Source organism: Calonectris borealis, chromosome 31 (assembly GCF_964195595.1).
Source record: "Calonectris borealis chromosome 31, bCalBor7.hap1.2, whole genome shotgun sequence".
Classification (NCBI taxonomy): domain Eukaryota; kingdom Metazoa; phylum Chordata; class Aves; order Procellariiformes; family Procellariidae; genus Calonectris; species Calonectris borealis.
The window spans coordinates 1,126,954-1,139,728 of NC_134342.1; the positions used below are offsets into that span (position 1 = coordinate 1,126,954).

At 58.8% G+C, this 12,775-nt stretch overlaps 2 protein-coding genes across 7 annotated transcripts; both read left to right on the forward strand.

Annotated features, from left to right (window-relative positions):
* The first annotated feature begins 153 nt into the window (after window positions 1-153).
* On the forward strand, window positions 154-2,690 carry PGLS (6-phosphogluconolactonase). 2 transcript variants are annotated; one of them, XM_075134122.1, is made up of 5 exons: window positions 154-455; window positions 1,305-1,412; window positions 1,489-1,590; window positions 1,977-2,117; window positions 2,260-2,690. In XM_075134122.1, exons 1-5 carry the CDS (start codon window positions 177-179, stop codon window positions 2,395-2,397), a joined length of 768 nt encoding a protein of 255 aa, XP_074990223.1. In that variant the 5' UTR covers window positions 154-176; the 3' UTR covers window positions 2,398-2,690. The 2 variants fall into 2 exon arrangements, with proteins under 2 accessions (XP_074990223.1, XP_074990224.1); XM_075134123.1 differs by lacking the exon at window positions 1,489-1,590 and having other exon boundaries at window positions 155-455.
* A 1,826-nt stretch (window positions 2,691-4,516) lies between these two features.
* Window positions 4,517-11,919, forward strand: NIBAN3 (niban apoptosis regulator 3). Of its 5 annotated transcripts, none has more exons than XM_075134121.1 (13): window positions 4,517-4,688; window positions 5,521-5,651; window positions 6,146-6,277; window positions 6,693-6,807; window positions 7,845-7,994; window positions 8,267-8,382; window positions 8,460-8,564; window positions 9,043-9,205; window positions 9,543-9,730; window positions 10,098-10,256; window positions 10,486-10,602; window positions 10,787-10,894; window positions 11,767-11,919. In XM_075134121.1, exons 1-13 carry the CDS (start codon window positions 4,517-4,519, stop codon window positions 11,806-11,808), a joined length of 1,698 nt encoding a protein of 565 aa, XP_074990222.1. In that variant the 3' UTR covers window positions 11,809-11,919. The 5 variants fall into 5 exon arrangements, with proteins under 5 accessions (XP_074990222.1, XP_074990217.1, XP_074990218.1 ...); XM_075134116.1 differs by lacking the exon at window positions 11,767-11,919 and adding an exon at window positions 11,499-11,746; XM_075134117.1 differs by lacking the exon at window positions 11,767-11,919 and adding an exon at window positions 11,499-11,746 and having other exon boundaries at window positions 7,845-7,988.
* Window positions 11,920-12,775: the final 856 nt, after the last annotated feature.

Sequence of the window (12,775 nt, forward strand, 5' to 3'; positions counted from 1 at the left end):
GGGCGGGCGGCGGGGCGGCGGTGGGGGCCTGGGCCGCGGGTTGCCAGGGCCCCGGGGAGGCCTGGGCCGCGGGTTGCTAAGGCCCTGGGAAGGCTAGGCCGCGGGTTGCTAGGCAACAGCGCGGCGCGCAGGGTGCGTCACTTCCGGCGCGCCGCTGCCGGCAGTCCGCCGCCGCCATGGCCGGCCCCGCGCCCCGCCGCGTCTCGGTGTTCCCCTCGCCGCAGGAGCTGGGCCCGGCCCTGGCGCAGCTGGTGGCCGAGCGGGCGGCGGCGGCCGGCGGGCGCTTCTCGCTGGGCCTCTCGGGAGGGAGCCTGGTGGGGATCCTCGCCCGGGACCTGCCCCCCGCCGCCGCCGCTGCCGCGGGCCCCGCCGCGCCGGCCCGCTGGCTGGTGGCCTTCTGCGACGAGCGGCTGGTGCCGCCCGAGCACCCGGAGAGCACCGCCGGGGCCTACAAGGTGAGCGGGGCCCAGAGCGCCGTGGAGAAGTGGTTTAATTAAATTTAATTGAATTTAATTGAATTTAAATCCTGCCGGAAACTCAGCCCCGAGACTGATCGTAGCATAAAAACGTCAGGAAAAGGTGAATCTCGGCAGCAGAGAATCCCCTGCTGTCGGCGCAGACCTGCAGCCTCCCCACAGCAGGCAGGGGCCGGCTGCCTGCGCACGGGGCTGACAGGCGCTCTCAGAAGAGGGGCTGTGTCAGTGCAGGTCATAGTTGTTGGGTTTTTTGATTTCCAAAAGACTTTCTCTAAGTTTTATGGTACGACTCGGTGACAAACGCATTGCTCCATTCAGCTAAATCTATTTTTTTCCTCAAAAAATCCCTGAAGAGTCTCTGAATGCAGAGGAATACTGTTTTAATGCAGGAAATCTTCCAGCTCTGAATCGAGACACTTGCCAAACGGGTGAACGCGATACCGCGTAAAATACCTGTGAGCGAATGAGCGCGCAGTAACGTATTTCAGTTTTATTATCACGACGTACCAACTCTCGACCATTTTTGTTTTCTATGCGTACAGCTGGCAAACAGAAAAGGAGAGCAAAAAACATGGGTGAGCTGCTAAGGGAAAAAAAAGTTACTTAAAAATAAAGGAGGCGTTGTTAGAGACAAAATACTCGAGTCCTTGGATGCCTTATCTTCCTAAAATCCTTGGTAAATCTGTCAGCATCCTTGGTTTTATTTAACCTTGGTATTTATATAAACCTTGGCATTACAAATATGAGAGGAGCAAGGACCTGCTGACGCAGAACACGTAACCGAGCGTCGATTAAATTAACGACCGCCTCTTCAACCCTTCTCCGCAGGCCCAGCTGCTGCCGCGGCTGCCCGCCCCCGGGCCGCGGGTGCTGGCCCTGACCCCCGGGCTGCCCCCCGCCGCCGCCGCCGATGACTACGCTGCGCAGCTGCGCCAGGTACGGCCCTGGGGGAGCCGGGGGTCCGCGGGGGAGCGTGTTCCCGCCCCGGCTCCATCCCCCCTCCTCTCCGCAGGCTTTCCCGGGCGAGGACGTGCCCGTCTTCGACTTGCTGGTGCTGGGGGTCGGGCCGGACGGACACACCTGCTCCCTCTTCCCTGGCCACCCCCTGCTCCAGGTGAGCGCAGCCGCGGGCCTTTGGCTCCCACGAGTGTCCGTGGGGATGCCGCGCTTTCATCGGTAACTGGCAAAGAGCGTCCGCGCGGCAGTTCCTTTAAAAAGGAGGAAAAAAACAGTCGTGGGGAGGAAAAAAAAACGTGGGGAGTCAACTGGTAAGTTGACTTATCCCCCTGCTTTTTTCTTTTATATTTCTCTTGATTTGGGGAGTTTGGGGGGAAACGAAAAAAGAGATCTTGACTTGGGTGGAGGTGCGGAAAGGTCGAGGACCCTCGGTCGCCTGCGGCAGCCGTCGCTCACCTCCTTTATGGTCGGAGCCTGGATCGCTCCCCTGCTTTGGGGTTTGGTTTTTTTTCCCTCTTTTCATGTTTTGTTTTGCGCTGATAGGAGAAAGAGAAAATAGTTGCTGCTATCACCGACTCGCCGAAGCCGCCGCCGGAGCGAATAACGTTAACCCTGCCTGTGCTGAACGCCGCGCGGATGGTCGTGTTCGTGGCTACGGGGGAAGGCAAAGCTGCCGTTTTAAAGGTTTGGACCCAAACTGTCCTTCTTCTTAATGAAAATCCAAGGCGTTTGAGGTTTCAGTCAACCGCCAAAGCGTTTTAGGTGCGGTTTGAGGTTCCCTTTTGCCGACCGCTCGGCTGAGACACCGTTCCCTCTCTCCCAACAGCGCATTTTGGAAGGCGACGAGGAAAACCCCCTTCCCGCCGCCCGCGTCCGGCCTCGCTCCGGGCAGCTGCGCTGGTTCCTGGACGAGTCGGCAGCCAAGGAGCTGACCGTCCCCGTCGAGAAACATTCCGTCTTGTAGAGCCGACTGCCGGCCGGCCTCGGGTGACGGTAACCGCAGCACCGGCTGCGTGACATTCCAGGTGAAGAACACCGCCTTTGATCGTAGCGCTGGGTTGTGGTACAAAATACGCTTTTTTTCCCTTTTTTCGGAACAAACGGTGCTTTGCTGAGCACGAATTTCCACATAATAATTCCTTCAGTTTGGTGGGGGCCGGCTGTCGGGTTGGAATCGCGCACGGCGACGGCGTCGCGCGGTTCGTTTCGGTGGCTGTGACGTGAAAGGGGTGCGCGATATTAAACGGACGGATTTCAGCTCTTCTGCTCCCGGTTCTTTTTCCGCCGGGCCGCGAGGGACTGAAGGAGCAGGTGTTGGGGTCTGGGGCGTTGCGGCGCGAGGACGGACAGACGGACGCTTGTCTGGAGCGGCTCTGGCTGTAGAGTGACACTCGCTTTCCCTCGCTGGTTCGTTAGATTTGTCTTTGTTAATCTTGACTTTAACTGTGCTTTAGTTCTTGCCTAAAACTTCCTGTACTGACATGAAGAAGCTGATGGAAAAGGCGGATGACTTACGCTCTAGGAAGCGCAGCGCTTCCGTGCCAGATCTGGGGAAAAAACCCAAGAATTGTGGTGCTTGGGCTCGATATGGATTTTTACAGATCCGTTGCCCAGAAGCCAGGTGGGATTTGGGGCATAAAAGCCCTGAACCTGCAGCGCAGGGCGCAGCCGTCCCTCGCGACGGCCTCTTTCAGAGCCGCGGAGTCGACGGCTACCGGAGCGCGAGCGATTCGCCCTTCGCCAGCGAAGCGCCCGGGGTTCTGGTTTGTCCCTGCTGTCCGCAGCCGTCCTGGGGCACGTGCGGATTCCGGTGGGAGCTGCGAAGCAGGCCTGGTTAGCGGCTGTTCTCGGTATCTCTGAAACCAGTTTTAAGGCGATCCAGACAGAAAGCGTCAGGATTTGTGAGTTAAATATGAACGCGACTAAAATCACGTTTGTATCTGCCCGATAGCCGAGCTCTGCGTCTTAAAAACACGGAGTAAACCAGCAAAGCAGGTGCACGCGGACAAGACTTTGAAACTCAAAACCTAAAGCAAATTTAAAATACGATATTTAAAATACGATATTTAAAATACGATATTTTTAAATCCCCGTTCTTGAACCTGACAAACCACACAAGTTTTAATGAGATGGTTTTGGCATCCAGAAACGCGCAATGGTAAATTTTCACGCCTCCGGTCGGTGGCGCCGTGTCTGTAGAAACGCTTCTCTTGCGCAGCAGCGCCGCGTTCTCCCTCCGGTGATTCGAAACCTTTTTCCATCCGACTTTATAGCTTTTTCTAAACTATCCCCTCTTGATTTCCTTGTATTAAAAGTATTTGGGTTTTTTGACCAGCTCGAGGGCTGATGCAAGTGCCGGATATTTCTGCTCCGAGTTTCCTGTTTCTGCACGTCCCGTGGGGTGTGAAGGGCATCAAAAACCACCGGTTGCGTAACGGTAAAAAAGGCCGATTTCGTTCAGCTCGACTGGGGGAGCGAGAGCAGGTGCAGCGCGCAGCGGCGAGCGGGGCTGTTTCCGTGAGACGCTCTCAAATTTGGAAATAACTCAGAAAAATCCCCTTGCTGTATCCTGCTCAGGCCCGATTTCCTCCCCCCCTTCCTCGGGCTGTGGGGTCCCTTGTGCGGGCGGTGGCTGAGGGGGACGAGGTGGGCAGAACCTGGAGCACCGAGAGCAAATTTGGATAAATCTGGTCGTGCCTTTCGTAGCATCGTCTGAATTTACAGCCTGAACCGCTGCAGCGTCCTGAATTTAAATTCCAGCGGGCTCAGTCTCGTCTTGAGTAGTGCTGTGTTAATTAACGGTGACCGGCAATTATTTCTAGGGTGGAAGCAGCACACGCGGGCGAGTGAAGAGCCTGAGCTAGCGCCGTCCCGCCGCAAAAGCAGGACCCTCTGAGCCGGGATGAATTCGCCTGGTCTCAAAAATAAATCAGAAACCAAACCGGTGCCGTTTTAGCGCACGAAACTTGGGGTGAAACTGGTAGAAAGGGGTGGAAAGCGGCAGAGGTGCCGCTGCCCCTTCAAGGTTTATTTTGTGAGCGAGAGAGGTCGATAGGAAACTTTATTTGAATATTTATGAGGCGATGATCTGGAGGGGAGCGAGACAGAAAAGCGCTGCCGGGCGGAGAAGCTGGAAGCCGGCACGTGGCCCGTCCCCCCTCCGCCGCGCCCGGCTGCCAGCGAGCGCGCTGAGGCCGAAGATGGGAGGAAGGTGTTCGAGCCCTCTGAGCGGGAGGCAGCGCAGGTATCTGAGAGGTGAGAAACGACTTTTACTGTCTCCGTTGCTTTTTTCCTGGGGGGGGAGGGGGTGGGAAATACAAATCCTGTTCGCAGCGAGTTGTGGCCCGCTCCCTTGGTGGTGTCGGCGTTGGCTCGGTGCTCGCTGAGCTCACGCTTGGGCTTTGTGAGGCGTGAAGTCTAGTTTAGCTGCTGGTTTTAAGGCGTTAGTTGGACAAAAAAAAAACCAAACCAAGTGTGTGAGACGAGTCTCCGAGCCCTCCTCTGGTACCTTCCTCCTCGGATGGCTCTCGGGGAGAGGGTTGGGAAGTGCCTCGTCCTTAGCTGTCGGCTCGCTGCCCTCCCTGACTCCTCCCGTGTCTTCAGCAACGTCTTTTTGTGCTTTAAGACGCTTCTGGAGCTTCAGACTGTGGCTTTATTCTTTCAAGCGTACAGGGCGTGACGTCTCGATAACTCTGCTATCGATGAATTTGCTCCCTTGTTTCCATCTTTCCGGCAGAAGCGTTTGGAGAAGCGGTGGCACATAAAAAGTCTCTTTTATTTGTGATTAGCGTCAGACTCTTTGGCATTTCAGATCCTTTTTTGACCGGATGCCTTCCCGTGCTACACCGACCGCGTTCCCGGGGTGATAAAGCCCCCGCGGTTTGGGAGCGGGGTCCAGCGACAAGTGCAAGAAATAAAAAGCCGTAGCTCTGTTTCTTGAGATGCGGAGAGGTTGCTTCGCGCCTCAGCGCTCGGCTTCCGCTGCTCTTCTTAGAGGAGAGAAAAAATGCTAATTAAAAACAGCGAGCAGCCTCCTCTGGGAGGACGGTGCCCCCCGAAACCGGCTCTGTTCTTGCCCTGCCCGCAGGTCGCGCAGACGCCACCGTGAGGAACTTCGTGCCCTATTACCGGAGGCAGCTGGCGACGGCCCTTCTGAGACGGGTCTCGGGGGAGCGGGACCCCCGCGGCAAACCGGCCCCGCAGCTCCTGCCGAGCGAGGTAAAAAGCCCGGCGCGGTCTCTCTCCTCGACTTGTCTGCTGAGGCCGATCTTGCCTCGGAGGTGTCCGTCCTCCGCTGAGCGGGAAGACGCGGCTGCTTCACGTAATTAAATACCGTTACGCAGAACGGTGACGGGCTACTAGGGAAAACATCGTCCTTTGTGGCTTAGAAGTAAGTGTTTAGGAGTGTATTTTAAGAGAAATGAGAAGGTGGGATCGACAGCCGAGGAGCTGGCTCCCAAATCAATGCTGAATTCCATCAAAGCCCTTACGCCATCACCCCGGTTTATCACGGACGCGGTTTTTCAGGCTCTCTCTTTGCTTTTCGTCACCACTAGATGTCCGCGTCCGGCTGCCCCTCGCTAGAATTTCTACGACGCTGGTAGCAAAAGGTCTTGGCCGGGTCCGCGCCGGGCGGTGGCTCCGTCTCCCCGCAGCGCTGACGCTTTGCGCCGTTGCTGAGGTTTTCTGGCTCTTCTCTCCCGTGTCCTCAGCTCCGGGGGCCGCCCGACGCCGCTCTGCACCAGGGATTGCTCTCCCAGTACGACGGCGATTCCTGCAGCTGGCAGGAGAATTACTTCGTCCTCCTCGGAGATTTTACCCTGCAGTGGTTCGAAAGCGAAGAGGTAAATGTGGTCCTGCTGCAGAGGCTGTAAAATCGAGGATTTTTTTGTGGTCAAACCTCATGAAATCCTCTCCGGGCATCCCTTGCAGGCCACTGCCAGCACGCTCGTGTAAAAGCCTGCCGCTTCCCACCCGCGCGGCTGAACAACGATTCCCCTTGCACGGAGAATCCTTCCATAAATACCTTCTGTTTCCTTTAAAATTCACCCTGGTTCACCGCGTTGCGTTCGATTCTTTCGTTGTTTTAATTGTTGCTCCTCAGCCGTGCGAAAGAGCTACCGAGTTCTGCAGCTGGCGTAAGCGAAGCCACGAGAAACGAACCCGCTCGCTGTCGCCAGCCGCTCTGCGGTCGGTGCGAACCGTTAATTACCGCCCGCGAACCCTCGCTGAGGACTCGCCCTCGCGTTTCTTTTCCAGGCCCTGAGGAAAGGCTGCGAGCCCAGAGGCTCCACCGCTCTCTCTGGCTACCTGCTGCTGTCTTCGCACGGCGAATACGCCGAATGGCTCGTCGGTCTGTGCCAGGGGCTCGCAGGTAATTCTGTGGCGCGTCGGCGGTTAAGAAATCGGTAACGGCTGAGGTAGGAGCGGAGTCGGGTTCAGCACCTCAGAGCGCGACGGGGGAGGATGCGGTGAACGCGCGAGGCAGGTTCTGTGTCCAGCCGAGAGGCTTTGCACCAAAAGGCGCCCGAGAAACTTCCTTACGTGTAGGCAGAGCCGTAACCCTCGGGGCTAAACTTACGGCGTCACCCATCGAGATCTTGTGCAGCTAAATCCGTTGTTTTCCTTGTTTCTCCGCGTCCTCTGGCCTCTCCCCCCGGCAGCGGGGGGCTGCGGCAGCCTGCACGGCTTTTCTTGGCCAGCTGGAAAGCTAAAATTTAAAACCCAAGTGGCACGAAACCAGGAGCAGCTGCAGAGAAACTTTGCCAGTGACTGAAATTCCTTTCAAATCGTTTTCTCTGTTCAGCTCTGCAGTGGGCAGCCCTCCGGCTTTTATTAGAGAGCCGCTGGCTGTAAAGGAGTTTATCGCTGGTTGTGAGCACATGTAAATTACCGCTGTTTTTTTAACTTACGGACAGCACCGTTTAAAATAAAAAACTTAATGGGACTGGGATCTCCCCAGTCTAACGGCGAAAAGGGAAGCGAGGCTTTACCAGTTTGCTCTCGGAACAAAGCGCTCGTACTCCTCCCCTGCCAATGGTTCTTCCTGTTTACGACGCTGCGCCAAAACTCCCGTTTATTGCGTTTAATAACGCTAAAAAAGGAAAAGCCGCCCGCCTTGGCAAAGGCCGCGCCAGCCGGTCCCGTTCCTTTGGCGTTTCCCCGGCCTGACGGCGGACGGCTGGCGGGGCGCGATCCCCCTCGTTTTCTAACGAGCGGCTGCGACGCAGCAGGCCCTGGAGCGCTCTCGAAGGACGGCGTTTTCTTTTGTCTTAAACTGCTCTTTCTGACTGAAAATACGAACGACTCCTTACCGTGGGGGAAGCTGCCCGGAGTCGATAAAGGAATTAATTTAAAATTGTGGCCGTGCCAGCGTACGTTGTGCTTCTTCCTCTCTCCTTCCTCCCCAAGGTGGCAGCCCCTTCCCCGACCCGCCGGGAGAGTTTCTGTTTTTCCTCTACCACCCCTTCCGGAGGCACCTCTGCCTCTGCGCAGCCTCGGCGGGATCGCGGCGGATCTGGAGGGCCGCTCTTCGCGACGCCATTCGCTACCGCGGTACGGGTGAGGCCGCCGAAGCGGACGGGCGCTGCCTAACGAAGCAGCGAGGTCCGAGGGCTCTCTGCCCTCGGGATCTTTCCACGCGGCGAGCAGCACGAGTGGGGTCTCACGTTTACGAGACCGCTTGCGGCCTTTATTCTCGCCCGGAATAGTTTTCAGTTCCTGCAGTTCCCCGTGGTCGGAATAGTTTCCCGCGGTTCCCCGTGGTTTGGTGGGAATTGCTCTGAGTGTCCTCGATTAAACGTCACCGGGACCAACTCGCCCTTTGTCCTCAGAATTACAGAGGAGGGATTCCCTGGAAGCGGAGGCGTTCCTCGAGGCTGTGCGGTTTTACCGGCAAGAGAGAGGCCGCTACGGGGCAGGGGATCTTCTCCTGGGGCCGGAGCCGGAGGTCGGTAAAGCCGACCGGAGCGTTTCCAGCCAGGTTGTTGCTCCGAGGTGGTCTCAGCCGCTCGTTTTGGGTTTCAGATCCTCGGAAACGTGCTGATGGAGGATCTGCTGCCGGTGCTGCGCTCTCAGGTGCTCCCGAGCATCAGAGGCTCGGAAAGGAGGAGGCAGCAGCTCTGGCTCCAGGTGAAGGCCCGGGGCGTCGCTGGCACCCGCAGGTCAGGGCCGCGCCGACGCCGGCGCGCGGGGGGACAACCGGTGCGCTCGGAGGGAGAGCGGAGCTTCGGGTGGAAACTTAGCAAATAAAGAGCGGTTTAACAGAAAAGGCCCGTTCCGTGGCGCTTCCCAGGGAAGCGCTGGAGTGAAAACCAGGGAGTATCGCGGTGTGTGAGCCGCGCGGCCGGTTCTGCCTGTTGGCAGCGAGGGGTGGTTATAAGGGAGAGGGACGAACGAATTACTTGGTGTTCGGGTTGGGTGAAACGAAGCTGGATGAGTCGAGGAATTTTAGGAGCGTGACATGGGTGGGAGGTGGGGTTTTGTTCCGCGATGAGGCCAGTAAGTGGCCAGAAAACAGTAACTTTTCCGAAATTTGCCTGCGTGGTGCCTCTTACCTCTCCTTTATTCCTTCTCTCCCTGGTTCACCCCCTCCTTATCGGCCGCCCAGTTTCTCCAGGAGGTTTACACCCTGGTCCTCGGCGAAATCTCCAGCGAATTCGAAGGTTTTCAGAAGGAGAAGGAAAAACTACAGATTGAGCTGGAGAAGAAGATTCGCCCCGACCTGGATCAGATGCTGACTCTGAAGGATCAGATAGCCAGCAAACTCCGAGGTTGGGCAAACGGAGGGAAAACGCTGGGGTAAAAGGCAAAAAATACACGGGTTCACAATAAAAATAACCGGACAAATCCGTAAAATTTGTCCGCCCGTAGTTGCAGGCCTTCGTTTGTGAAGCGCTGGCTTGGGTAGTGTTGATTTGGGAACCGCAGACCGGCAGCTACGGCGAATTCGGGTGCAGTGAGATCTCGGGTGGCGTTTTCTGCCTGACCTGAGCTCCGCGGGCTGGGTTCCGTGCCCCGGGAAGCGCGGCACGGCGGGAAGAAGCGCGGCACGGCGGGAAGAAGCGCGGCACGGTCTGTCGGGCGACCCGCAGCTTTCGGTCTTGGCAGCCGCGGTGCAGAGCCCGGCGGAGTCGTGCTGCGGCCGGGACGTGGAGCCTCACCTGGAGCGCGTGACGCAGGATCTGCTGCGTCCCGTCAGCGCGGGAGTCGAGGCGGTTCGCTCGCTCTTTGCCCGGAGGGTGGATGAGATGATCGGGCTCGTCCGGAGCTCTCCCGTCGCGATCCTGCGGGAAGAGGTAACGCGGGAACGGGGCGGCAAAGGCGGCCGCTCTTTTCCAGCCCCACCGGGGCCGTTGTGGGTGCGGGACCGGATCCCGAGGCATCGTCCTCGTGGCGTTTCCGCGGCTCGTTGGAATCGGTGTCGGATGCGGGCAGGAAGGTTCTCACGGGGTTGAGCTTTATTAAGCGTCGAGTCCCTCGGCGGCGGAGGGGATTTCGCTTTTCGCTCGCGCTCCTTCCCTGAGCACGCGCGGTTCTGAGAGGACGGAGGGGGGGGGAGCGGGAATGCGGAGCCGGGGACGCGAACGAGCCGGGGAGCAAACGCTGCGGAAGAAGGGGGGATGCCGCGCACCGCCCGGGTAACGCGCCGCTGCTCTGACGTAGCTTCTGGCGCTGGGGAGGACGCCCTGGCAGCCCGACGTCATGCACCCGTGCTACGAGGAGGCCGACGCCTATCGGGAAAGCCTGCGCGGGCTCGAGGAGCGGTTTGGCTTCCGCGGCGTGGCCAGCCTGGTCCTCGGCGCTCAGAACCTCATGCAGCAAGTAAGGGGGGGGCGAACGCTGCGGGCTGGCTCCGGCCTCGGCCGCTTGCTCCCCTTCTCGCGCTCGATTTCTCCTCGCGCTCCCCAAAAGGCACGAAGCGAAGCTCTGAAAATATTACTTTAAAAACACAACAATTTGGCCAACCGAGGAGGAAGGGGGTGAGACGTGGAGGAGAATCCTGGGTCCCGCCTGCCCGGTACCGGCTCAGGAGGGTTTTTTTGTCTTGCAGCTGATGCAGGACGCCACCCGCACCTTCCAGCAGCTCTCGCAGCAGCACCTCGGCCGGGCGGGCGCCCGCCGCCCGCTCACCCCGACGCTGGCGAAAGTCAAAGAGCGGGTGCTGAAGGTGAGGCGCGCGTCGCTCTCCCTTTCCTTTTATGCGTCCGATGGGTTTATTTGGGTGCGGTTTGGGGTTTTTTTTTTGGTTGAATCGCCCCGTTTCGCTGCGTTTCCCCGCGTTCGTGTCGCTGTCGCGCCGCAGGCGTGAGGTTGTTGCAAAGGGATTTGATGTGATCTGAATCCGATTGCAGAAGTTTGACTGCGACAGCAGCTCTCTCCGGAAGCGGTTCGCTCAGGAGTGGCTGGTCCGGATTTTCCTTCCTTTTCTGCTGAAGCGTTTGGAGTCGGGATGCAAACTGGTACGGTCGAGCCTGGGGGTGGGACTCGGCTGGGGGGAACGGGCTCAAACAAGCGGGTTTTAGTTCAGCAAGGAAAAGCGACTCCTTCCCTCGGCGTAGCCTTCCCCTCTCGCCAGCGTCCTGGCGCTCGGGAACTGCTTCTCCGCAGAAAAGAGCTTTTAATTCAGGCTGCGGCGGCTGCCAAACCGCAGCCCTCTCCTAGGCGGCATCCCGAAAATCTCCTCGGAACGGACAGAAGTCCTGTTCTGTTCCGTGCCGTCGCGGGTGTGACCCTCCTTAAGCTGTTTCCCAGAACGTTCTACTTTATTTATATTTTCTTCCCTTTTTTTGCGTCTTCCCCTTTGCTGTGCCAGATCCCCGGCTGGATCCGTTCCCTCCGCAGGGAGTCCCGGGGTGTGTTTGGAGGTGAAGGGCTCTGCCGCGGGGCAAACGGGCTCCTCTGGGATCCCGGGGCGCGGCCGTGGGCTCTGGTCTTGCTCTGCCCCATTTTTGGGGAGCCTTACCCCGTTCCCGTCACTTCTTCCCATCCCGCCTGCTGGTTTCGCAACCTCCCGGCTCGCTGGGAACGCAAACGCTGACGCTGCCCCGCTCTGTCCCCGGGTAGGAGCTGCCGCGGTACGAGAGCTTCGTCTTCGCCGACTTCAGCGGCATCGTTAACCTGGAAAATATTTACGAAGAGACGGTCCTGGCTGCGCTGCTGCGGGCTGTCGGCAAAGCCGGGGGGGCCGCGCTCCCCGGGGAACGCTCCCCCGTCAAAATATTGACGGTCGCCAAGTCGTCGCCGCCGCTTTTCTGTAGGCGGCAGATTCTGGGTGCTTTTTAAGCCGTTAAACAGCGGTTTCCATGTTTGTACATTTGAGTTTTCTTTCCAGATGTTGCCCTTGGTCCGTTCCAGAATCCCAAGGCTGAATTAGGTTTTCTTGCCCTCCCCCTCGCCGGCTGGAACCTCTAAACCTCCCGCGGGCCAACGCCGAGGGAAAAATCATCTCGTTTTACGGGCGCGATGTCACGGGAGGCCGCGGGTTCGCCGCCGCCGCCTTTTACGGCGCCGGACGGGGGAGCTTTTACGGGCAGGGTGACTCAGGCTGCGCCGGGGAGCGGCCTCGGCCGCCGGCGTTACCCTCGTTGCGTGCGAGGGGGGACGGGCGACGGCCGTGTTTCACGTGTTCCTAAAGCCGTGGATGGTTTTCCGTCGGCCAAGCGTGAAAAACGGGGTAAAACCAGGCCGAGACGGGGCCGCGTTGAGAGTCAAGTTTTGAGAATTTCACTTGAAAATTTTACTTGAGAGTAGGGTTTTGGAGGTAAAATACTTGGAAGTAGCATTTGGAAGGTAAAAATACTTGAAATTTTGAAGGTAAAATACTTGGAAGTAGCATTTGGAAGGTAAAAGTAGGTGCAAGCTTTGGAAGGCAAAGCCCCCCCCCCCGGCAGGGACGCGTTGGCGGCACCGCGTGGCCTTCAGCCCCGCTCCCCCTCCTCCCAGCGCCGGAGCAGACGCGACCTGCGGGGCGAGGGCTGCTCCGGCCTCCCCGGGAGCGCCCGGGACAGGGGCCGAGGAGCCGGCGTCGCCCTGCCGGGTGCGGCCCCCCCGCCCGGGGGGGGCGGGCAGGGGTCGGGGCGCGGGGGCCGGAGCGTGGATCCGAAGCTCCAGTGAAGAATGGAGCGATGGGAAATGGCCGACACGTGCAGAGGAGAGTGGGGAGAGGGAGAGGGGAGAGGGGGTGGAGGGAGATGGGGGGGGGAGAGGAGATTGGGGAGAGGGGGAGAGGGAGAGGGGGTGGAGGGAGATGGGGGGGAGAGGAGAGTGGGGAGAGAGGGAGAGGGGGTGGAGGGAGATGGGGGGGGGAGAGGAGAGTGGGGAGAGAGGGAGAGGGGGTGGAG

Excerpts from the sequence above, each read along its gene's own strand:
- NIBAN3 (XM_075134116.1), top strand. The coding sequence starts at position 4,517 with ATGATCTGGAGGGGAGCGAGACAGAAAAGCGCTGCCGGGCGGAGAAGC. Across the intron at positions 8,565-9,042 it reads GGCAGCAGCTCTGGCTCCAG|TTTCTCCAGGAGGTTTACAC; the intron begins GTGAAGGCCCGG and ends TCGGCCGCCCAG. Across the intron at positions 10,603-10,786 it reads TCAAAGAGCGGGTGCTGAAG|AAGTTTGACTGCGACAGCAG; the intron begins GTGAGGCGCGCG and ends ATCCGATTGCAG.
- PGLS (XM_075134122.1), top strand. The coding sequence starts at position 177 with ATGGCCGGCCCCGCGCCCCGCCGCGTCTCGGTGTTCCCCTCGCCGCAG. Across the intron at positions 1,591-1,976 it reads CTGGCCACCCCCTGCTCCAG|GAGAAAGAGAAAATAGTTGC; the intron begins GTGAGCGCAGCC and ends TTGCGCTGATAG. Across the intron at positions 2,118-2,259 it reads GCAAAGCTGCCGTTTTAAAG|CGCATTTTGGAAGGCGACGA; the intron begins GTTTGGACCCAA and ends CTCTCCCAACAG.